The sequence below is a fragment of the Pseudochaenichthys georgianus genome, chromosome 23 (assembly GCF_902827115.2).
Source record: "Pseudochaenichthys georgianus chromosome 23, fPseGeo1.2, whole genome shotgun sequence".
NCBI lineage: Eukaryota > Metazoa > Chordata > Actinopteri > Perciformes > Channichthyidae > Pseudochaenichthys > Pseudochaenichthys georgianus.
In genome coordinates this window covers 15,697,654-15,723,518 of record NC_047525.1, presented here as the reverse complement: position 1 = coordinate 15,723,518, position 25,865 = coordinate 15,697,654, and the positions used below count along the sequence as shown (strand labels likewise).

The 25,865-nt window shown below is 40.6% G+C and overlaps 1 protein-coding gene across 1 annotated transcript in view; it reads right to left on the bottom strand.

Annotated features, from left to right (window-relative positions):
• Positions 1 to 9,718: 9,718 nt before the first annotated feature.
• Positions 9,719 to 25,865, bottom strand: part of slc38a4 (solute carrier family 38 member 4) — a 37,886-nt gene continuing 21,739 nt past the window's right edge. Inside the window, exons 3-16 of the mRNA XM_034074934.2 lie at positions 25,687 to 25,783; positions 25,101 to 25,216; positions 23,693 to 23,766; positions 23,266 to 23,358; positions 23,097 to 23,178; positions 22,743 to 22,825; positions 21,088 to 21,146; positions 20,409 to 20,657; positions 19,218 to 19,297; positions 17,937 to 18,037; positions 17,649 to 17,773; positions 13,797 to 13,941; positions 12,896 to 12,993; positions 9,719 to 12,795 (exon numbers count right to left, since the gene is read on the bottom strand). Coding sequence (XP_033930825.1) covers positions 12,691 to 12,795; positions 12,896 to 12,993; positions 13,797 to 13,941; positions 17,649 to 17,773; positions 17,937 to 18,037; positions 19,218 to 19,297; positions 20,409 to 20,657; positions 21,088 to 21,146; positions 22,743 to 22,825; positions 23,097 to 23,178; positions 23,266 to 23,358; positions 23,693 to 23,766; positions 25,101 to 25,216; positions 25,687 to 25,783 — 1,507 coding nt within the window. The 3' untranslated portion in view covers positions 9,719 to 12,690. The remainder of the gene's footprint in view (positions 12,796 to 12,895; positions 12,994 to 13,796; positions 13,942 to 17,648; positions 17,774 to 17,936; positions 18,038 to 19,217; positions 19,298 to 20,408; positions 20,658 to 21,087; positions 21,147 to 22,742; positions 22,826 to 23,096; positions 23,179 to 23,265; positions 23,359 to 23,692; positions 23,767 to 25,100; positions 25,217 to 25,686; positions 25,784 to 25,865) is intronic.

The window sequence follows — 25,865 nt, the reverse complement described above, 5'->3', positions numbered from 1 at the left end:
GCGCTGCACTCTCTGGTTGAAACATGCCCGTTCATGTATAACGTTGCGTCTCGGGATGAAATAAGCGTAAAATTTTCGCCAGTACAACATCATACTGCGACTCATTTTCCTCTTCCCCGTAGGTAAAAGAGCTGAGAATGTTCTCTGCTTCCTTCCCGAGCGCATACACCAGCGTGCTTACTTGAACTGGACCTTCTTCTTTGTCCAACTTAGTAGCTGTCCTGTACCGTGTAAACCGTTTCTTCCAGTCTGACCATTCGGCGGGTTTCTCGAAACAAAAACTCTCTGGTGGTTGAAACTTTGCCATCCTCGACCACTTCTGACACCATGTAATATCTTGGACAACGGAACAGTTGGTTATTTAACAGGACTCTTTATTGCTGCCTCCGGTGGTTCTCTCGCCACCCCCACTTACTGTCACTGTCGTAAACATGCCGTAACGTATATGACAACTCCCCTTGTAGTCAGTTAACAATACTATGACATGTATGTTTGTGTCTCTGTTACGTCTGCGATGTGTCCCTTTAACGGATATAGGACCCATCAGCAGCCTGAGCATTACCTTATTCCAGGGTTCGTTATAAACTGAGCTCTATGGGGGTCTTTGAAACTAACACTATCTTAAAAAATGTGCATAATGTATTTCGGAACCTATCCATGTGAACATATATATATATATATATATGTATAAGATGTTTTTTTTATTTTGGAGTTAAATGCATCAATCTGGTGTATTTTGAGGGGAAAATAAAGAGACTAGATCTATGGAAACACCCATATGAAACAGATGCCACATCATAGACAGACAGTCACCCTGTGTGAGGCAAACCCACATTTGCACAGCGTTGCGTTCACAATACCCTACATTAAAAAAAAAAATCGCCAGTCCGGGCCTGCCAGCAGCCCTCTACTTGCTACAAACTTAAATATGAAAAGGTTCAACTACGCACACACACATCATCTCGGTTTGCGCAGCACGCTCACAGGCATAGATTGTGCAATAATGTATTGCGTATCTTGGAGGTGCAGTGAAGGCATATTGTTATTCAAGAGATGTGTTGTTCTTTTGGAAAACATGTTTTTCTTTTAGCCTATTTACCTCGTTAACGTAAATAAAACTCATTACATTGACACATGCATTATTTGTGATTAAAAATAATGGTTTTTGGTAATGTTTTTGGTAATTAGCGACCCCCGCAGATGTATTTCACTGCGTCCGTGGGAGCTCAGACCCCTCCTTATGGGAGCTCAGCTCCCATTGGCTCCCACATAACTCGAACCCTGCCTTCTTCGCTAAATATTATATAGAAGTGATGGATTTACACTCACTTCACAACCCCTCTCAGCTGTTATGGAAATTAAATCAATGTGTGGATTATTTGATATTATTTTTGCTATCCTGTTAAAGTAATAGTTTGACATTTTGGGAAATACACAGTTAGATAAACCTACTGTGAATATGAATCCACAGCTAGCAGATGTTAGTTTAGCATAATAATGAGAGGATACAGCTCTGGCTCTGAGTGGAAAAAACATTTAAGATTTACTAACATTGTGGTTTTAAAGACTATTATTCTTTTTTGCCTGTAGTGAGATCATAGGCTTTTCTCATAATTGCCAAATTACTTTAAACGACTTTTAACTTTTAGTTTCGGTAAAGCCAATCCACCTAATCCGAGATCTTTTACAGCATGTGACCCACGGCTGGTTGACTTGATTCAAAATCTCTGCAGATTGCTGCTGCTGAGACTTTTTCCCACACAGATAGTAGGTTATTAACTGTGGCCAACCGTATTCCTGGAATTTAACGCACCGCACTGTACACAGTACAGCTAATCCTCATAAAAGGAAGATAGAGGAGGAAAAGTGCAGGGAGAGAAGGGGACTGGGGAAGGAGAGGAGTGTGCTGCAGAGTTGCAGAGGTAAAGAGGGGGAAGATAAGCAGAGAAACAAGCACTCGTGAAATATTGAAACACAAGAAAAACGAAGTGAGTGCTGAAGTAAAGGTGGGTTGTGTTGAGTGTATTGGTTTAGATCAAAAGGTAGAATTTCCCAAAGCCTTCAGCCTATTGAGGGACAGAGAACCCAGGTTGGGAACCAGCTTTGCAGATGAATATAGTTTTTGAATTTGAATAAATATTAAACACATCCAAACCCTCCCATCTGTCATTGAAACAGGACAAAAAAGACAAAAGGCTATGACACATTAAACCGATAATCGGACGTCGGTCAATGTCACGCCGTCACTGAGCGTCTGTCGTCTATCTTTTGTGGTGTGTCGTCAATGGTGCTCCATTTGGCGCGGAGCCTACCGGCATTTAAAATAGCTCTGATTGGCTAATAAATCAAGCATATCACTGCATGAGAAGATAAACATGTAAGGACAACAAAGTCAAGAGGGTATACACAGTATCCTTTAGTGTTTTTACCTTTTAAGTCATTATCACACCACCACTATCTCACCACTACATGTTTCACCATTTCATGTTGTTTTGAAAATATTAAATGTGTGTACCCTAACAACCGTTGGAAAACAGTACAGTAAGAATGTTCCGATTTGCCTTTTGAACAATGGAGGCAGACTTGTGCCTCCTGTTGTTTGTTTTGGAAGGCTACTTCCTCTGGAGCTAGTCTTCACGCTAACAATCGGCTCTGTTGCCTCAGGTTCTTTAAAGTCAATTTGGTGTTTTTTTTAATAGTTATTTCAAATAGCTGCACAGCACACTGACAATAGCCATGCAAACTAGAGATTTAGAAAGGCAGAGAGAGAGAATTGACCTCTATCCGTGATGCTGCCTTGCTGCCTTGTACACATACAAACACGCACACACAGTAAACATACATACATGACTTTGTAACCTTTGTTGCATAACATATGTTCTCATCTATCTTAATGAAGACTCCAGTTGCTGGTGGCCAGAACATGAGATCCAGATGAGCAGTTTGACGGCACGTCCTCTAAAAGTCTTGACTTGAGGTTCATGACCTCGCTGACCTTTCATTTAAGAACAGGAATAAAAAGGTGTTAGATGCTATCATCCCTTTTCTGTCTGAAAAGCAAGTAACTACAGTCAATTAGTCAAACTTTTTTTTTTAATACATTTGTGAATATTATTGACTTTTTGTTTGGGTCCACCAGAATCATTTTTGAACTCAGGCTATTTCATTTAATTTCAAAACCTTTATTTATCCAGGTGTATCACATTGAGATCATTGATCTCTTTTTCAAGGGAGACCTGCTCAAGTAGGTTCCACATGAAACATAAAAACATAAACAGAACAACAAAAAGGACATTTTACAGCATCATTACAGGGATTACAATTTACAATAACTATCCACATGAGCAGGTACCAACAGCTTCCGATTGAGTAGCATCCAACCGAGCTTTAAAAACATTTAGTGGCACCAGATTGTTCAGTTTCCATTTCAATTGCAGACTATTCCAAGACAGAGAAGCTGCGCATCTAAAAGCTATCTTCCCTAAGACAGTCCTAACAGTTACCACATTTAATAAAACTACAGCATGCGATCTCAGGCAGTAGCCACTTACAATTCGCCGTGAGATCAGGGAGCAGATGTAGGATGGAAGTTTCCCTAACATGGCTTTGTATATAAAAATGAACCAGTGACTGAGCCTCCGTACAGTTAACGAAGGCAAACCAGCCCTTGCATACAGGGTACAGTGATGGGTTAATGCTTTACAGTTTGTCACAAATATCAGTGCGCTGTTGACTAACTTGACCAGCCAATTGGCAGGTGCATTCATATAGACCAGATCCCCATAGTCCAGCACAGGTAAAAAGGTCACAGTGACTAGCCTTTTCCTGGCCTCAAGTGAGAAACAGGACTTGTTCCTGTAGAAGAAACCTAGACTAACCCTCAGTTTTTTAAGCAGGTTATTGACATGACGTTTAAAAGTGAGACAATCATCAAGCCAGATACCAAGGTATTTGTAACAGGTAACCACTTCAAGTTTTATTCCTTGCGTAATTACAATATCTAAAACAGGCTCTGGTGTCTTTTTAGCTTTTGAAAAGAGCATTACCTTAGTTTTATCAACATTTAAAAGAAGCTTTAGTCCAGAGAGCTGAGCCTGAATAATGTTAAAAACAGCCTGTAATTTAACACCAGCCTCCTTAATGGAGGGACCTGCACAGTACATCACAGTATCGTCCGCATAAAAATGTAAGGTTGCTCCATCGACATTTTCACCTAAACTATTGATGTAGATGGAGAATAAAAGTGGAACTAAAACAGAACCTTGGGGAATACCATTAGTAATGTTTAACCACTCAGAAGACAGCCCATTAAAATGAACACATTGGGACCTTTCAGAGAGGTGGTTCACAAACCACCCCACTGCATGGCTGGATATGCCAATACTGACCAGCCTCTGCTTCAAAATGGGATGATTGACGGTATCAAACGCTTTGGAAAGGTCAATAAATAGAGCTGCACAACTCTGCTTATTATCTAAAATACTCACCACATCATTCACCACTTTCATTGTGGCAGTGATGGTGCTGTGTTGCTTTCTGAAGCCTGACTGATGTTTAGACAGGATGTCATTTGTACATAAAAACACTCACTAGGCGTTCAAGAACCTTAGCCAGAACTGATCATTTAAACCGGCCGGTTTCTTAGGATCTAACTTGGTTAAAGCTTCACGAACAACATCAACAGTAAAAGGAGTAAAACTAAAAGGGTTTTCCAAAACACGTTTTTCAGTCACAGACTGTGTTGTTCACAGAAGTGACAGAATCAAACAGAGAGCCACAGGACACAAAATGCTCATTAAAACAATTTAGCATAGTGGCCCTGTCCGATATAGAGCCAGATGCTGTGGTAAGGCACGGAGGTAGCTCATTACGGATATCACCGGTGGATATCGATTTTATGGCTTTCCAAAATGTTCCAGGATTATTAAGGTTCTTTGTGGTAACTGACAGACAATACTTAGACTTAGCACTTTTGATTTGCGATGTCAAGCTATAGAGAGGCGAAGTCACGCCCATCTACTTCCGGCCCATGGGACCCCGGAAGCGAAAAATTAACATTGAATTCAATGGAGAGAGAACACGTATCTTTTGATCCCGTTTGAATTGTGCCACGAACTACACATATGATGTTTGTCAATCTTAAACAATAAGTTCCATGTAAAAAAAGTCACATTTTGTCGTAAAACTGTTGAAATATAAGACTATGAAAAATACGCGACTACAAAGACTACAAATCCCAAATCCCATTCTGGCTCGCGTAAGTGATGTCACAGGCGATAATTCTCCAAGTGGTTGCGACTCGTAATTAAAGCGAAGAAGAAGAAGAAGATCTCATAACCGATTTATTCCCTCCAATAAATAAGAGATTGCTAAAAATAAATTCACTTTTACAAGATGCATGTGTGCTTTGTACCAGGTTGTAATCACATAAGTGATCATACCACTTGCTCGTTCTATCGATTCCCGTCTGATGAAAGGACCAGGAGGAGTCGCCGGATCAGACATATCAGGTAATATACATGTTGTGCATGGAACACAGTCAAGTTAGCTACCTAGCTAGTAGCGACGAGTAGCGAGCACGTTAGTTAGCATTACATTACTTTAGTAATGGTAGCCTTACCATGACATTATTATTTTATTACATGAAGTAAACTAAAGCAAACAGATATTGTTCTAAACTGTATTAAAGTAAACCGGTATTATCTTGAACTGAACATGTATTATTTGGGACTGTTTTAAAGTAATCCTATATATATAAACCTTCTCACATACACTTTCCCAGACACCCTGACACACACAATACACTCCCTGACCAAGATAACACACACACACACACACACACACACACACACACACACACACACACACACACACACACACACACACACACACACACACACACACACACACACACACACACACACACACACACACACACACACACACACACACACACACACACACACACACACACACACACACACACACACACACACACACACACACACACACACACACACACACACACACACACACACACACACACACACACACACACTTCATCTTACCAAACACACACACATGTCCTTTTCAAGGTTCTTTTTGGGGCCAATATAATCTCAAGTACTGCTTTGCATGACATTCTTCTGGAGGTGTTTCATTGTGATGACAGTAAGGGTGAGTCAATCTGTTTGTTGGAAAGACAGTAGTTGAGTGATTACTGAGAGAAAAGTATTAGAAGAGATAATTATTCAAAGTGTTGTTACTGACCTTTTTCTCTTTTATTTCCTTTCCCTCACCTGTAACTGCTGAGACCCTGAGGAACATGCACACTGACCTGCTCTGGCAACCTGATTTCCACTGTACGTAATAGTATTTGGTTATGGTATATTATTTATATACATCAAAGGCACAATGCACCCCCCAGAGACACACATGTATTGAGTGTGATATTGTGCATAGGTCAAGTGAAATCATCTTTACATACTAGAAAACTGTAGGAGCGGCAACTTGTTTTGAAATTGAATTTTTAATATCTGATAATAAAGTTGTTCTGTTTTCTTTATTCTTCTCTCTTCCCAGCTCCATCCATCACCGTGCTCTGTTCCTGCAGGTCCTGCTTGCTAATCAATGCTTTATTTTTTTACACAATTACAAATAAAGTCAATGTATTGTATGACATGAAGTTGTGCTTCATTCTGAGTCAATAATAAATCCATTCTGCCTTCAACTGCACAATGACTGTGGACTGCACCGACATCCATGTAGCTGCCCCCCCCAGTAAGATGAACCAAGCAAAGAGGGTCGCCATCATGCCCAAGGACATCCCGCCGCATCCGCGGAGAGAGGGCTTAGACTGACCTGAGACCAGCACACCCAAACACAACGGCTCTTTTAAGAGCCACCTACAGTTTCAAAGAGTTGCAATCCTATGTTATTATAATTATTAAACTGGTTCATGTGTCACTTAGTTTACTGAACCGTGATGAATGAAAGAAATGAGTGAGGTAGTGGTTTAAAGAAGTTACAAAGACATTAATATATGAGTAACAGGTCAGTGTAAACACAAGCTTCTGTCAATTATGGATCATTCAAACTATATACAAATAATATGTAATTCGTAATGTAAGTATTCGGTATATTCCTTGATAGCTTTTGGAGAAGGTTGTTTTTAAGTTTACTAAAATCTATCGTTTCAACTGTTTCACTTTATAAAAAGGAACAGGTGAGTAGAGCATTATTGAGTTTCTTATTCTGTCAGTAAATTATCCAAATGAAATGTTTATCATTATTTTAGTCAACCCTAAACAAATTGATTGTACCTTTTTAATAATGACCTTACATGGTTAAGTTAAATTAACTTCAGAAAATCAAATCAATTAATTTCTCCAACAGTCAACTATTTTCATAAAGAATATATATATTTTTCAAAGTCAACTTTATTGTCAATCTTACTCAGTTTGTGTTTATAGACAGAGAGATCAAAAAGACTTTTAAATCAAATAAAATTATACAATTTACAGATATGTATACAAATATATATATATCCTATATACACCATCATGTATAATGATGGTGGACACTTCACTGTCTGGATGGCAGCTTGCTGGTCTCTGCTCAGTCGCATTGAGGCAAGAATTGCCTCAAGCCACCGACCCCCATGCCCCTTCACCAGCTCCGGCACGGTGACAATGGCCTGATGTTGAGGCCGCGGCTCTGGCTCAGGTGACAAAAGCCATGCCATGCCACACTGTGCGCCCCTCAGTGCAGACCTGAACCAGTCTACATCCTGAGTGGCGATGTCTCTGGCCAGTGGGTTGTATGTCTCCTCTAGTTGGTAAAGTTGAGACACCGGCTGGACTACTTTGGAAGTGCCAGGCTTCCTCCACTGGCACTCAACATCTGTGGAGCTGATCTGCCACATGGCACATATTGCCAATGCTGCAGCGTGGCTGCATTTGTACATCCCCCGTGCACAATCACAGACAGCGCTCTGCATCGCGCCATCGTCTCCCATGCAGATCTGTACAAATAAAGTAAGTACCATGTTTGTTAGCATGCTATAATAGATTGAATGAGCAATAATACAAGGATGGTCAGGATCTGGGGTGGGAGGGGTTATTTTTCCATAGTTTTGTCCTCTTGTCTGATTGTTGTTATTGTTTTTTTTCCTGTATTTTTTGTAATTTGTGTTGTACTGTTTGTGATTGTACATTGTATTTTTCTAAATGTGTATGAATACATTTTTGAAAAACATTTGATCAACAATAAAGAAGGATTTGGTCAGGATCTAGACTCAGTGTGTTAATTAATTAATCAATGCTCTCTACATTAGGAAAACACATACCGGTGTACCAGAGGGAGTCACGCACAGATGTGCCTGGATAACCAAACAAATTGACAAGATAACCAAAACCCTTGAATCTACACACAGCAAATAAACTAAGGAGATCACACACATACAGTATAGTCGATATAAAACATTTTTATTTTTTTGACTTGCAAAATATTCTTTTAAATTGACAAACATCATATGTGTCATTCGTGGCACAATTCAAACGGGATCAAAAGATAACCTTTCTCTCTCCATTGACTTCAATGTATAATTTTACGCTTCCGGGGTCCCATGGAGGCTCCCGGAAAGGGAGGGACTTCGCCTCTCTATTTCTTAGCTGCCTAAAGCGTAGCCATTCTACCTCTGAGCCTGATTTCCTAGCCTTTGCCCAGGCCTTGTTTATCTCATAGGAGACTAGATAATTCAGCAGAAAACCAAGGATTATCTCGTCCCTTCACTCTAAATGTACGCAGGGGTGCATGTCTATCTATAATTTCCATAAAACCAAGATAAAAATAAAACCATGCAGTTTCAATATCAGCACACAGATCAATTTTACCCCAATCAAACCCAAACAGATCATGTGCAAAACCCCGCTCCACAAAATGTTTTTTGTCTCTCTTACTGATAATGTGAGGTTTATCCTTTTGGACCTTAGTGTCCCTAATTGTGGCTACAACACAGTGATCACTCAGATCATTTGCAAATACTCCCACAGATGAATATTTATGGGGAACATTAGTTAAAATGAGATCAATTAGGGAGGATTTATTAGGGGACTTAATGTTAGGGCGAGTAGGACTGTCCACAATCTGAGTAACATTCAGAGAGATAAAAAGGTTTTTAAAATCCTCTGACACTGCAGTTAACCAGTCCCAATTAAAATCACCAAGCAGCACTATTTCCTTGTAGTCAAGTTGAGATAAGATAAGTTTTGCCAATGAAGATAAAGAGTCCTTGACAGCTGAGGGGGGTCTGTAGCAGCCCACCACCATGACCTGTTGACCCTTTGCTACTTCGATATTTAAAGCTACAAATTCTAGTTATTTACTAATAGATTTGGAAACCATCTTGGTTACACAAAAACCATGCTATGAATCTGAAAAGAGACAGGTTGCTCATTTCCCGACCTCTTGTTTTGATCATCTGGGAACATGACATCCTAGTGTTACATGTCAGCAGTAGATACTATTTAGACAGGAACAGGATAATTTATCTATTTGAATGCCTAATATTATCCATCATGATGCCCGACTGTGACATGTTATGTTAGACCTGGTGTGACAAACATTTTTTCAGTGTTTGAATATATTTATAGTAGTTATTAGCTTGCTTAGAATCAATCCTGTTTTCTTATTGAGTGAAACAGCTTCAAAACGTGGGCAGATGAAAAACAACATATTTTATTTCACATTTTTATTGTTCATCATAATGAAACAGCATCACTGATACAAAAACATTCCCCTCTGCTCGGGAAAAATTACAAACGTGAATGTTAGGCCTGATCCACAGGAAGCAGCTGTGAACAGAAGAAACATGGAGACAGTGCTTCTCCTTGGCTAGAGATCTATAGAAAAACAAGGCAGTTGGTTCTGTACAACTCCTCTTTGAACACTTGTCTGCTAAAACAGATCCTCAAGACAACTCCTCATCTAGGTCAGTACAAGATACAACAGCATTGTACAGCATGGTTCAATCATGCAACAGTTGAAGTGATTTGTCCAAAAGTGAGAAGAAAGATCCATACAGACTAGATACCTGAGATACTAAAGGGGGTAGAGGTGTGGTGCTGGAAGCATTATTTAAAAGAATACTGCAGCCTTTTTAAAATGAGAAATGTACAAAGACTAAAACTCAAGCTAATGAACAGACAAAGCTGTTGACTACAGCTGAGCAAAATAAGCCACTGACGGTAGGAGGCTAATAAAGTCACAGACAAATATCCGTGAAAGAATGAATAGCAGGTGAGCCAGATTTTCTAACTGAGAACAATCCATTACTTAACATTCATAGTGAAGTGGCTGCGTGGACCTCACAGTCATATATCCTGCTGTCTCTATCATGCCGAGGAAAGATTCACTTCAAGTAACATCATGGAAATTAAACCTCACTCTGCGTGTTTGAAGTGTTCTGTCAAAAATAACCTACCTATTGCGTGAAAATACTTTGGATTATCGTGTTATACTTTTGTTACAGCATTATTATTTAATATTCTGCTTGCTTTTTAGAATCAGAATCAAAAACAGGTTTATTAACAGGTAGGTTTACACGTACGAGGAATTTGACCTTTAATCTCACCCCAGGGTTATTCAGCAGGAACCAATAAGCTACAGTTACTTTGCTTTTGCTTCTGAGACTTCTGGAAGAACTTTGTTATGTTTGATTAATTTATCCTGATATGACAAATTAACATTAAAACATGAAAATGGATATAGAGACCACTTTTTCTACAAATATACAAGCTTCAAATAAAGGAAGAAAAAACTACTGTTTTACAGCAAGAAAAAAAATGTAATACACGGTATATATATTTATATATTTACTAAAACCAACACTGGATTGCAGAAGACTTGTAAGGTCCCCCATCAACTCACTCACAGACAATGTGTGTCAGTGTACCATAAAATAAAGATTATTTACAGAGCATATACAATTGTCAAAAAATACCATGTTTGTAACCCAAAAACATGCACAAAACACCATTTCATTTGAAATATAAATTTGCTTCATGTATGTAGATTCACAAAGGATCTATACATGTTTTCCTCTTTGGCTGTGTTGGTGACACATAACGGCGTCGAAGAAGAGGCGAACTGAGGTTTCGGTGTTGTCGTCAATTATTTTACCAAAGAAAGGCACCGGTATTAGCAGCCAATTTGAGAACAGGGCCAATAAAAAAACAAAACAATAATTTAATTGGGCAATGACACATAATAAAACTGAATTCATTAGGCTTTCAGGGAAAGTATGTAAATATGTGTCGATAAATCCACTGACTTTAAAAATGTAGTTCATGACCCCTGTTTATACTTACAAAATAAATATCTGCATTTTCTTGAACATCAAAAATGTTTACTTTAAAGGCAGATTTGTGTGTATTTTAGTGTGTCTGGCAGTGCATTCATGAAAAACGGTATGCTAAAGTTGACGCTAGCTCCTGTAGAGGATTAGCTAAGCCTAGCATAATCCCACCTCTAAAGATTAGTAATGCAGACACCATTTGTCATTAGTTAAAGTTATGAAATATAAAAATATCGAGTTGTGTTTCTAAGTGGAGTTAGCTAGCATCTTTACTCTCCAAGCTAACAACTGCTGGCTTTAACGTTAGCTTCATAGTGTACCAATCTTCTAATTTAACTGACAGGGAGGAATCAAATTCGCTTTTCCTTAGATATCATTTTTGAAGGAGTGACATTTATAGTAGGCCTATGGCACAAGTTGAATTTACCAATTTTTTGTTGTATTTTATTCACATTTGAATGTGCATTTTTGTAAACTACCTATGGTTTGATATGCACCTAGCCGTCCAAGAAATGATCTAAATTAAACATATTTCCTGTCTCTTTTGAAACGCCGAAAATCACCATTGCCTTTGGGGATTGATAATGTAGTATAACATTTAATGTGGGTCCACATTTCTTATTGCAGCAGCTGTGTTTTCTGAAAGATTGGAACATTTTGCCTCTTATGCCTTTTATGAAGCAAAGTAAGATATTTTTTACATCTCCCTCTACCTAAACACATAACTATTTACATTGACACCTTGCATTTTCGGATCCACTAATACGGAAAGCATCTCTTGGCTTCTTTGAAGATCCTTGAGTGTGTGTTAACCCACTTGACCGGTAACTGCAGACTTTGGCGAAGATTCTGGTTGTTAACATTTAGCAGAACAGCAAAACTATCCTTATTTAAAGTTCTACATTATTGAGTTATGTTGTAGATTCACCGTGGTTTTGAGATTAGCCCGAAAATACAGGTGTTGACTGTGTCTCTACGTGTGTGTTAAAGGTAATGCTTGAAGTGCTCCTTGTTTTGTGAAGGACGACACACTACCTCCAACTGTCAGCCCTTCAAGTGCACAGAGGACCGAGGGACTTGTATCGTCTTTCCACCCCTGCAAGTTGCAGTCCACAGATCTGTGCCAGGTTTGTTCGGCTCTTCATAGATGGAAGAAATCAGGAAGATCACATGATTTCAGGCTGTCATGGTGGCTCGTTAAAGTCCGTTTTCCTCCTCTCCGGGATTTGAATCTCTCATATTAGTTGTGTCACATCCCTGTTCCCAGATCTTGGACCAGCTGCAGTGGGTGGAAGGCGTTTGCTGCACTACTAAACGTGTATCTAAGTTGGGGTTTAGTGACCCCCGCTGGAGCCTGGGGGGTTGTGGATCCAATCGAGGACGATGAGTGACAAGCTGCTAATCATAAAGACGACTCCCACGATGAGAAAGACTAATGCCTGAAGAGAGACGGAGGAGGGGGTTAATGTGACGGCTCAAACTTCTGATGGTTTCAAATCTATTGAAAAAAAAAATTGTGTGCGAAAGATGTACACTTACCCCGATCTTTTGTGGGGAGCGGAACGGCACTGATTTTACCAGGCGGATGTAAAAGGCAGCAGGGAGGATGAAGATGAGCATAGTGGCTGCAGAGGAACCTGCAATAAAATCCAGGAAGAAGACAGATTCAGCTATTTGTACTTTTCAGACAGATGCTATTTTAAATGGTAGATACATAGATATAAAGCTTTTAAATGCATACAGGCAAATAATGCATGTATAGCCATGACACCAGCAATTCAAAATAACTGATTATCCACACTGTCTGTAGCGTGTGGAAGGAAACACATCGGCATTATCTGAAGTGATGTAAGAGCGATCCAAATTTATTAATTTATTAATATTTACTATTAATATAACTCTTTTGCATTAAACAAACAAAACAATAAACGTCTTTCTTCCAACAGTACCAATGTTCACACATGGCATTAACCTGGAAGCGATTTCCATTCTGATTATACAAGAGAATTAAGATGTTTATGCAAAAGCACTGCAGCTTAAATTCAGGGAGACATGTCTACATATTTGTGCTTTTCAGTGTGGGCACTGGGAACCTGATCGTTTGTTTCCAGTGGTCACAAACGGCTCAAGAGACGGCACAGCTGACTCGACCTGACATTTAAAGCTTATGTAACGTCTTTACTTAATAAAATTACCCTTGAACTCAAGATACTAATCGGGCCTCTAATGCCTGTTTTATTAACTCATATCTGCCCACGTTGAGGGGTTTTGCATGATTACCTGGAACTTCCTCAACATGTTGTTACTAGTTCTTACTAGCGACTAAGGCCTTTTGGATTCCTAGATCAAGCATTGTTATTTTTTGTTAATTGACAGGTCAGTTATTTAAAAGAGGAAAGAGACTATCCTGTGCATCAAAGTGCTCAGAGGCAGGACTCACCGATGAAGCCGAAGATATCCCTGATGGAGGGGACGAAGATCACCAACATGTTGTTGAAGGCCAGGACGGCAGCAGCAATCAGAATGTGACGCAGCCAGCTAAACTCCCGACCGCTGAAAATTAGTGTATTGATGGAGGAGCGGATCTGGGGAAAAACAAGATTTGACAATTAAAGATTAGCTTGATCATAAGGATTCAGACAAGTTCACCTTCAAGTATGAACTGAAATCAGATCATTGTTTAGAACTTTATTAGTGTCTGTATCTGCATGGTTTGTTAGAGTAAAACACATTTCAACCTACTACAGGCGCACCGTTCTGTCTTTGTCTGTCTAAGAAACAAATAAGTAACAACAGTTAGTCTGCTGGCCTGTGCCCGAGGCTGATTCCCAAACTTGGCCGCTGACTGAATTATGCCACAAGGCTTCTTTTGAGACTCTTAATTTAATTTAATTTCAAACCTTTATTTATCCAGGTGAATCCCTTGAGATTGTTCAAGGGAGACCTGCAACCTACTCTGTGTGTGGTATGTGCGGGGTAAAGAGAGTGCAGGAGATCCTAGTTAAGACGCCTGGTGCTGCTGAGCCACAGGCAGCCTGTCGAGCCTCCAGTGGGTGAAAGGTCGGGAGTATCAGGTAAAACCTGAGGCCCCATATGCTCACAGGCTAGAGGGAAAGGTTACAGGGGCGGTGCTTACAGAGCCCATTCAAAAAGGCAGAGGATTATCTCCTGCATTGTAATGGAGGTTTAGGATTGCATCAGCCGGTAGTGAGAGGAGGGCGGGACTCCTGCAGGGGGGGGGTGTGTCTTTACACCAAGCAGTTATTGTCACTGGTAGTTGATTATTTGTTTCTGTCTGTCTTCCTATCTCTCTTACTCACTAGTCCCACATTAAGGCAGACTAGGGCCACCAGTTACCATGACAACCTGTTTAATCACAGCCCGTGGAGACACTTGTATGTAGAGAATAAAACAACTTCTTTATTTAGCATGTGTACTATTTCCACTGCTGGCAGAGCTCCACGTGCCCTTCTGTAAATCCTTTCAACTCTGACTGATGAACTGGGTTTATATCCAGGGAGTATGGTGTAGGAAAAAAAAAATCACATTAACAGGATTTTCTGCTCTGTCAGATTGAACCAAGTTACCTCCATCGTGACAGTCAGGAGGCACTGGGATGGGGCCTGCACTTTACTGTACACTACCAGAACAGTTTATGCAAGTTAAAGCCAAGACACATATTAGTCTCCCCCCTGAAACTTTATAATTGTGCCCCCCCCCCCCCCCCCCCACCAGTTGTTGCGTTCAGTCACAGTCTGGAAACTAGAGCCTGGATGCGGCATTTCTCTCCAAGGCTCCAAACTACTCAGCACCCGACTGTTACCTGGCGCAAGTGGTTTGGTGTTTGTGTGATATTTACACACTTTTAGCCCCCCACTCTTTACCTCAGATGCCTGCAGTCACATGCACACACACAGAGCATGCGGAGAGACTAGTTTAAGCCAGCTGATTGACCCCAGACACATCTGGATTCCACCAGTAAGCAAAAAAATGCAAGTTAGTTGGGTTTATATTGTTAAAGATACTCAGAGTCTGTATAAGACTTCACTACATGATGGTTGGATGTGAAGGTGGAGGTGTAATCAGCTCGTGTGCAGGGTCTCCCACAGTTTCAGTCTCAGCTGGAGCCTGAGAACTGGGGCATGTTTGACTCCACGTAAAGCCTTTTCATTATGGGTTGGATCCTGGCAAAGCCCTGTGTGATCTGGCCTCTGTTAGCATCTATCCCCACCTGACTGCACACACACACACACACACACACACACACACACACACACACACACACACACACACACACACACACACACACACACACACACACACACACACACACACACACACACACACACACACACACACACACACACACACACACACACACACACACACACACACACACACACACACACACACACGCGCTTTCACGCCTCAACAAGTCTCTAAACTCCCACACACACATTCCCACTCTTCAGAAGTTTCCCGCTGGAGCCAAGGACGGTGGCAGACACAGCTAATGCTAATCTGTAGCTGAAGGTCTACAGCATTTCATTTCCCAACACGATGAAGGTCAGAGGGATTCAAAGTGAAACCCTCAAATGTCAAACGGATACTTGGCAGAGCTTCAGACCTTACATCCAAGTCTGTTAATCTTTTAAACAATGTTACATTTACTGCAAACATATTTATGGCCAGTTGATTAAACATTCCTAACACAAATGAAGATTTCCATTCATGCACAAATCAACTTAAGCATTAGCTAAGGTCAGCCACTCTCTTTGCAACTTAAAAGAAAAACTGCCTTATGACACAGGAATCTAGCCAGGTAAACACAAGCCAAAACCAGTTATGTTACTCTTTTGACATTCGGCTTCACAGACGATGTATTGCCCGCGAGCACATTCTGTGGCTTTCTTAAGGAGCTGTAGTGTGATGTTTCTGACTTTTCTCTGAGCTACAACTGACCACAGCATGCTTTCAGAGGACACACCTAACCCATGCAGATGGTTCTGAACTACACATTGCACCCTTATCGCACAATTATCCATGTGCTTGTAGTTCCTAATAAAACTAGAAGGGATTTAGGTCTATAGCCACCGTCAGACATTATAACATAGTCCCTCACTATCTGACTCTGATTTTAATTCTAACCTTTAGCTGATACATTCGGAGGCTTGCTATGTCTCTTCCCCTCCCTCCAGCCAGATCAAACCACCCCCCACCCTCCCAATGTCAATGGCTCCGCCTCCATTTATTTCCCTGAAGGTAGCAGTCAGGGTGAGGGTTTTTCCACTGTCCAGCATGAGCCTGTAAACTTCCACTGCAGAGAGAGGGGGATCCTCTCTCACATTCCCCCATTGCAGAAAAAAAGGAGCGTCTGATGTGTGTGTACGAGGGGGTGTGTGTGTGTGTGTGTGTGTGTGTGTGTGTGTGTGTGTGTGTGTGTGTGTGTGTGTGTGTGTGTGTGTGTCAGTCAGAGGGTGATAACGGGACGAGGGTGAACAAAATCATCAGCTAAATGTAACAGAATATGTAGAACGTGGTTAGTGGTTATATTGTAGCACAGATATGTGTGGCTGCTGTTTATATTTTGTAACCATACATAAACGTGTGTCTTTTTGAGCATTTACTGCTGCATCATTCTCTGTCAGCACTTCCCCGTCACCACATAGCCACACCTGTGCTGCCCTCTCCTGGCTGCCTCCTGTAGTTGCAGATACTTCTTTCCATGAAACCCTTAAGTGTGATTTCATGGAAGCTAAAACAGGACAGTAAACCTCCTCTGGCCATCAGCCCTCCTTCTTCCCGTCATGTCAGGCAAGGGCTAGCTAAAATTAGACCACGGACATACTGTACATGGAGTGTGAAGGAAGGAAGGAGTGTGTGTGAGTGAGGGCCTTATGTTTCTGTAGCTGGAAACCCTTGACCCCAGGTTAGGTGAAAAAAAGAGTCCTTACAGCCCCGATCCCAAAGTGTGTATGTTTGTGTTGTAAGCAGGAAGACACAAAGTGGCAGTAATGTTCCACTAAATGTAACTGGCAAGATAATTCCAATTACAGGGGTGGAGTATGTTTGTGTGCGCTCAGATATGAATCAAATTGTTTTAGTTCTTAAATAAGCTCAATTTAATGAGGCCTCGAGGGGAAAATGACGCTGTACTAAACCAAAGTATAGAAGCTCTAGTAATGAACCAATAACATGTACCCCTTTCCAACCCATATTAATGTTCTCATACTCTTTGGAAAACACTCAAACATGTTGGGACAAGATAAGTGTTTCTGTGGGATGTACTTACTGGGAACAACACGATGGGCACGGTCAGAGTGACAGCAGTCAGAACAGCCACACGCACCATCAGCAACATGGTGTCGAATTTATACACCTTGGTGAAGGTGTGGAGCAACTCTGCCTCCACCCTGTCTGTTGGGAGGAGACACAGGAGGTTAGGGTGACAGAAGCCATGAAAAAGTAAAATGTTGGATGAGGGTTAAGGTGACTAGTAATGTCGAAGTGTTAGATTACTAGTCAATTATACAAGATTGATAGGGTTAGGGTTAGTTGTTATCAATTCACTATCTCTTACTGTAAAAGGTGAGGTATCCAAACAGCGCAGACAGCATGTACATGATGAGCATAGTCAAGATGGACAGGTTGGAGACCATCTGCATCTTCTTCCTGCTGCGACTGTTGAAACAACAAACATTAACTTTAATAGAGGTCACATTTTAAAGGCTCGGGTTAACGCCTTGGACTAAACATCTTGAACTTCAACAAGATGCAACCATCTGCAGGGCTGGATAGTGAAAACAGGTTGAGCTAACAGACCCGTAGGTTTGTTTGATGCCCCTTTCACACCAACACGGTTCCCGTTTTAGCTCCGTGCTAGAGCTTTTCTGCTTCGGAACCGGTTTTTCTTTTCAGCCCCCGTTTTGTTCACACCGCCGAGAGCCCGACTGGTGCTGCCGCTGCTGCGTCATGACGTCACCGTTTACGTCGCTGATTTTGTCACCAAACGGCATCGGGTCGATGATCGTGTTGCTTTTAATCATAGGAAGCAAGATTAAATTAAATAACTACTTCTCAACCCTTGTACTTTTCTCCAGAGTGCCGTGGTTCATTGTTTATTAATGTGTTCAGCGGCATTTACCGACCGCTGCCCGCTGTTTGGCATCACAACGCTGTTATGAACGTTTCTCTGGTATGAAATGGGTGAAGTTAGCATAGCAACCAAAGCTAAACTGACTATCTTGACTACTTGTTGCTATCCTATTGTGGCATAAGCTGGCACATTTTACCGGCGTATTTTCCATTATGATTCTACTTGTGATAGTCGGCCATGAGTCATGACAACCTGTGCAGCCCATGTATTGATTCCATCCGTTAGCTGCTATAATACAAAACAAAACGTCTGCCTGCTCTCCACAATTATCAATGACAGCGAACGGATGGTCAAAGTAAGGCACAAATAAACAGAATCACACTAAGCCTGGTTAGTGTTGCCTGACTTTATAAAGTGTTTTTTTTTTTTAAATAAGTGTGTGGTTGCGTTCTAGTCACTTTAATCAGCGCAACTGCTTGTAACAACTTTCATTTGCCGTACTCACCATAAACTGTTATTGCTCAGGCTGATCCTGCCCCTGACCCCGCCTCCAACGTATGCGGTTTTTGCTTCTAGACCGATAATTTTTTTAAGCACCGGGTTTCGGAGCTTAGAGCCGGCTCTGCTACGGTGTGAACAGGAAAAAAAAGGTGCTTTTCAGGCTCTAGCTCCGAACTGGCCCTGGAACCGCGTTGGTGTGAAAGCCCCATGAGTGGGTGATCATGGTGCTTCACTGCTTGATTTAAAGTGATCACATGTACTTACTCTTTCAACTCGCTGTAGATGGGCAGGACTTCAGGATGGCAGACAAAGGCGAAGGCCAGGATGGGCACAGTGTATGCAGTCTAGAAATCAAGAAATCAAACACACAAAAATATAAATTAAGTCAGTAGGACAACCATGTGGCTAACAAAAATACACACTTATTCTAAGCTGAGGACGTGAATATTATTTGACTGTTGTAGAGAACTGTTTCTAGAGACTCAGGGAAAAAGGACCAAAGTGTAGAGGAAAATATGTTGGGACATAATGGCTTACAGTTTGTTGTCTTTGGTTGGAGCTGCATTTATTTTCCCTGGCAGTCATTTTTTTTTTTATCCCACAGTACCAGTTTGATGATGCTACAGTTACAGTCCCATGAACAACTTTCGTGAGACATACATTTTATTATTCCATGTAACAGACCAACTGCATACTGTTCCTTTTCTAGACAATGTGAAAATCACCACGTCAATAAATCAAGTGAACAGAATGCTATGTGTCATATTCTTATCTTGATATATGATCATGTGGACACAGCCTTACACACACCCTTAAAACCACACCTTTGAGAAACATGCCCTGACTGATATGCATTCTGTTTGATTAGTAGGTCTTAACACAGATTACTGTAAGTAGGTCCAAACGTCAGCATTGTTTTGTTTAACATGTGTGTATATTGTGTCCATGGTGTCTTTATTTCCTGTTTCAGAAATGGGAAACTTTGAAGTCACTGATTCAAATGGTATATGACCCATTATGCCTAAGTCAATTACACAACTCCACTAAATCCACAGCGGCTGCATTATGGAAGTCACACCCTTTCAAACAATTGCCAATAAGACGTCAAAGAGCTTCTGTTTATACAAGTTGGAAAATGTTTGGAGTCAGTTAGCAGTCATTTCCATTAGGTTTTATTATATATTTGAGTTTTAGGTTTAATTTGACTTTGGAGTAAGATTGTGAAGAATTCCCTTAATGGATAGTCATCAATGAACTTGGAGTTTGTTCTGGGGTTACATTTAATTTAATTCAGTTAAATTAGCCAGTTAGTTTTTTACCATGCAACATTTTTTTAAGTTTAGATATTCATAAAGGATATAGTTCATTCAGATTCCATTATGATTATTTGCACTGCTTTAATTTTTACTATACTGAAAACCAAATGTACCATCACTACAAGCTAACCCATCGTACCTGTGAGTTGAAGACAAAGTATTTGGGGGTGCACATTTCCTCATCCTCGGCACGAGGCTCAACATGAACGGCGGAGGAGTGATGAGCGTCGTTGTTGCCTTGAACCGCCGAGGAAACGTCTGCTCGGGAAAAATCCATGTGTGCCGAGTGGTTCAGAGGGTACAGCCTGTCTGAGGCATTACTGCTGAGGTTGGAGTAGTGGGAATAGTAGGGAAGAGGACAGGGCACCTGAGTCTTCTTGTAGATCACCTGGAGAAGAACAACATGTCAAGTTGTACACACAACATTGATGTTTCCTGTTTTATTTTGAAGTTCTCTCTTATCTGTATTGTATCTGTTCTTACTTCCTGTTTGTCTGTCCTGGCACAACTAGTTCTACCTGTTCCTCACTGTAAGTCCTGCTTTTCTGTTACTCTTGGTCAGATCCATTTGTCGTTGTTTGTGGTGAACTGGGTGTTTTGTTCGGTTCTGTTCTTGTTTAGCCGTGAATAAAGGTATTTTCTGTTAATTGCTACTGCGTCCTGCATATAGCTCAACCCAGTTCCACTTACCCTTGACAGTTATTGCAGCTTAAATATATGTTTATGAGCGGATGTTCACAGATGCCTGGTGCATTTAGAGCAGTATCTATAAGCCTGATCCCACATTTTGATGATGGTTTTGCTGAGTTTTGACTTACCACAGCCAGGAAGAAGACCATGCAGCAAAGTGAAAAGCCGCTGGTGTAGCCCAGGTAGCCTAAAAGGAGAAAGTTATTGGTAAAGAAAAATAACAGAAATGGATACTGATGGGATGACACTGTTTGCTTTTCCTCATCTTCACCACATCTTGGTGTCTAAGTCTGTCACACCTCTGGGTTGTGACCTCTATCTTAAAATATCAAAAGTCTGATATGGGAAGCAGTTCAGATTTGAGCAGCAGAGTGAATGAAGCTGTCTGGTGTGGTTGGAAACTTAATATCCCTCAATCCAAAGCCTGCAAATGCCAGCATCCTAATGTCTACATAGACACATTTGGCTTTGATCCTATTTACATGTGTAACATTTTAATAGCATAATATGTTCTAAAAGCCTTCCTGGAGCTGAACCATCTGAGGCAGATCTGCATAAATTACGTGTGGGGGTGGAGCTGACAGCATGCCCAAAGCAGTGTTTGGTTACATTAACTCCTAACTACCACAGCTGACTAAGGGCTCACTGGGGTTACACCACACATAGGTGGTTGCAGACAGCTGCAAGAACATGGGAAATAAAATAGCTTCAGACTGCAGGAAGTGAAATATATAGCAGTGGTTCTCAAATGGTGGTACGCGGACCCCTAGGGGTACGTTGGAGTACTGCAGGGGGTACGTGAGATTTATTTTATGTTAATGAAAAAAGAAACATAATTAATGCATTTAAACAAACTACTAATAGTAGATTAACTACTTTATTCATAAGTTTACAGTAATTCTGGACAATAAAATGGGAAAAATAAAAGGGGTGCTCTCTTTTCCTCTCCCTCTCCTGACAGCCTGTCAGGCTCGTGCAGCTCACTGAACCTGTAATAAGTGACCCGACAGTAAAGAATAAATATATTTATAACTAGTTTAGCTAGTTCCAGAGTAGATTAACTAGCTAAGTGTGTTAGGTCTAACTCTTAGTGTATTTTGCTCCGATCAACGGTCCGTCAGAGCGGGGGAGCTTTGATCCGGAAGAGCTGCGTGTTCTCCGTCAGCAGCAGCTGATCTGATCTCTGATCTCTCACTCGCGTCCGGTTAGACTTCACTCGCGTTTATGTCCAAATCTATCAGATCTAGCTGGTTCTAGTTGATGATATGACGAAATATGACTGTGGCTTTTATATTAACAGTTACACATATTTCAAAACGCGAAGTGCAATAACTGCAGTTTGCCTCCCTGTCAGAATGACAAAGATCCTCAGTGAAGCACAAGCCCATGTTTCTCACTACATTGTAAGTACAATTTATTAAAAAGATCAGTTCAATGAAACTAATGTCGTCTCAGTGTTATTGCATGATGTTAAAAATGGTTTGCCATGAATTTAGTGATGGATTGTAAACATTTGAAATGTAGCATTTAAGTGTTTCTCAGTTACAAGGTTGTTGTTTTAATAAATCAGACACTGATGGTGCAGCGCTGTACTGTACCTCTTTATATAGGCATTTTGTCCCTAACAAATTGTTTCTGCGCTGATCAGGGGGTACTTGGCTGCATTTTTTTTTCAAAGGGGGTACATTATTGAAATAAGTTTGAGAACCACCGGTATATAGTATCAGAACAGAGCAGATACTGAAATGTACAAATTGAAGGCTGATGTGATGTGAGGCCTTACCAAGATTTTTCAGAAGAGACAAAGGCAGAATGATTCCGATGGACACGAACACGACCAGGTAGTTCCCGTTCAAATACCATTCACTGCAAACATAGGTTAGAATAAGGTCAATCCCTGCACAGCAAGTATTTATTTCCTGATCCCATCAATTCATTAATTGCTGATTCTACAAAATGACAAAGAAAAATGTAAAATATTCATGGAAGTCCAACTTTACGTCTTTAAATGTCTTGATTTAATATACAGTAGATTAAGAATTGTTGTGGTGGATTCAACAGTTGACAACTACTCAATTAATTTGCATATGGACATTGATATACTGTTCTTGTACAACATTTATTTTCACACACTCACCCAGTGATTTCCTCCAAACCCAAGAAGGCTCGGATGACTTCAGGCAGCTCGTACTTCACGATGAAGAGGTAGCTGGACATGGCTGCAGGACACGAAAACGTTGAAGATGTGAAACTTTTTTATCAAATCAAGCTGATATACAGTACATACACATAAATTCACCACCTACCTCCAATATTCTGCATAATTATGGATCCAAATGCTGCTATCTTCCCCGGCCAGCCAAATGCTCTCTCTCCAAGCTTCTCATAGATTAGGGATCCTGCCATAGGAACACACACACACATATTAGCCATGGAAACATTCCCAAAAAAACTAGCTTATGGGAGTGAATGTCAGGAAACATCGGGTGTATTATATTGAACAAATGTAAAAGTGTATTCCATCCAATGCACATCAATGACCACAAGGAGGGTATATCGGGACAGAAAGTTAGTTGTGCTAATGTTGTTTAGGGGCAGATTTACATTCCTTTTTGTCTTACGTAGCACTTTGTTCCCTAAATGATGTGAGCAGTTCAGTAAAATACATAGTTTTTATTGATTTTGTGGTTATCAATCCCAATGAGAGGATCTGAATCTGAAGTGAATACCAACCTCCTTCTTTTGCTGTCATAAGGAGCAGATGCACAGAATACAAGGAGAGGGTGGCCACTGCGGCGAGGAGGATCCTGGAGAGAGAGGGAGAGCGAAGGTCAGCATTTAGAGGACAGTTTGGGCATGACGACAACTAACCGGTGTATGTAGTGACCTTTGGTATTCTAAAACCCGATCATTTGAAGACTTGCAACATTTATTGAAGTTTTCCAATCTAGCCTTGAATGTCTGTTGTCACATTTAGTGATACAATGGGAACAATATCCTGAATTTGATTAAAATGATTCATCCAAATAAAGGTATTTTCTGTTATTATATCAACTTTATTTAATGAATATCACTCCTCAGTGTGTGCCTCCCAGACAGTATTTTGAGCGTAGGGAAATGGCGTTTTTTAAGACTTCACACCAACAAAAATCCATTAATACTAAATGTTTGGTTACATAAAAGTATGTTGCAGGTGATTACAGACACCTTTTTTCACTAAATGTAGCTGTTAAAAGCTCTGGAGTTATTTGAAATGTTCTTATTCTGAAACAATCCCGCACAGCTACCAATGGAATCCAATTGTTCTCATATTATAACAGTAATAGCAAGATGGAGGCTATTATTATATCAAATATATCTTTGCTCTGTTGAGCTCCAGTTCATGAGGTGGCCACGCAGAAGGGGCATGGCCAGTGGAAAAGGGGTGGGTGCAGGGTGTAGGGTGATAGCGGGGTGTCCGATTTTGAATGGCACCCATGAATGCTGATAATGCACACGCGCGGGACAGACAGAGTTGAAGGCAGAGGGGGCGGGAATTCAGAAGTGTTTGCTCTATATATACAGGGGGGTAATGTGACGATAATTTATATTTTCCCAAGAGTTCACTCTGTCTCACTGGCAGGTCAAACATTGCCATGTATTCTCATAGCACTGGTGACCTAACAGCAGTAGGGATTAGAGTAAAAGGATTTGATTATTTCACTAATTGTAAACTAGTTCCGGAAGGTAATAAATGATGATATGTGACATCTTAATTCCTTGTTTTACATTGCATTAAAATTTCTCAACTTATTCTTGGATTTTAAGGTAAGGTAACCCCATAAATCCAGAGTTAGCATGGACAGTGATTACTTTTGAAATAGGGCTAAAATGCTAATTTGCACTGATGTGCTTTTCAAATGTATCAGTGTGGATGTAGCCTTAATTAACCACACGGTTATTTTAAAGGCTTTATTTTTGGATTTTAAAGAGACGGTATTACCAAATTTGTGTTGTAATGAACGACATTGAGTACCACCTGAGATTTTCAAGGTTTTTAAATGCCAACATATAGAAAATTGAGTCATTCAAATAAATATCTCTATGTAAAAACTGGTCTCTGTAATGCAAGAATGCTGTTGTTTCCCCCCCCCTTACTCACGTAAAGAGAACGATGCCGGTGTTGGCCATGGCGTAGGACAGGCCCAGGATGCCGCTGCCCATGATGGCGTTGCTCAAGTTGAAGACAGACATCCCAAAGGAGGTGTGGCCGGGATGCTGCTCGGAGAAAAAGAAAGTAGCTTTGTAAGAATCACACAATGAGAAGGGGCAGATAACTGATGACACAAGTTGAATCAGTAGTGTAACTGTTGCAAGAAGACGCTAAGCAAGAATGCAACGCCAGCTGTAAATACTTTGGGACCTACAAACAGTTTTTCAAGAAAAAACCTGTGCGGTTCAAGCAGTTATTACGTTTTACTGATTGGACGCATTCTCCCTCAACACGTAACTGCCAACATTTCCTACAATGCCCTTTCAGTCCATATAATCCAAATAGTTGCGTTTATACTTGGGACGTTTATGTACAAAAATAAGACTTACATTTGCTACATTGTCATATTTTGTTCCAGCACTGTTATAACTGCCTATAATCTTCATGGCTGCTCTTACAATGACTAAGAAGTGCTACGTATGTGTCTTTCAGTGTATATTTAATATTTTTGGAAGGAAGGCAAGGAAATACTTACATATTCCTCATGGTATTCCTCATATTTCTTCTTCTTCATCAAACCATTTGCCAGGAACTTCTGGCTTTCTCCGTCCTCATTGTCATCCATAAACTGACTGCAGGGATACAACAAATAAGTATTAGCACATGCATACACATAAGACACAACTATTTTTATTGTAGGAGCTAATATAAAGT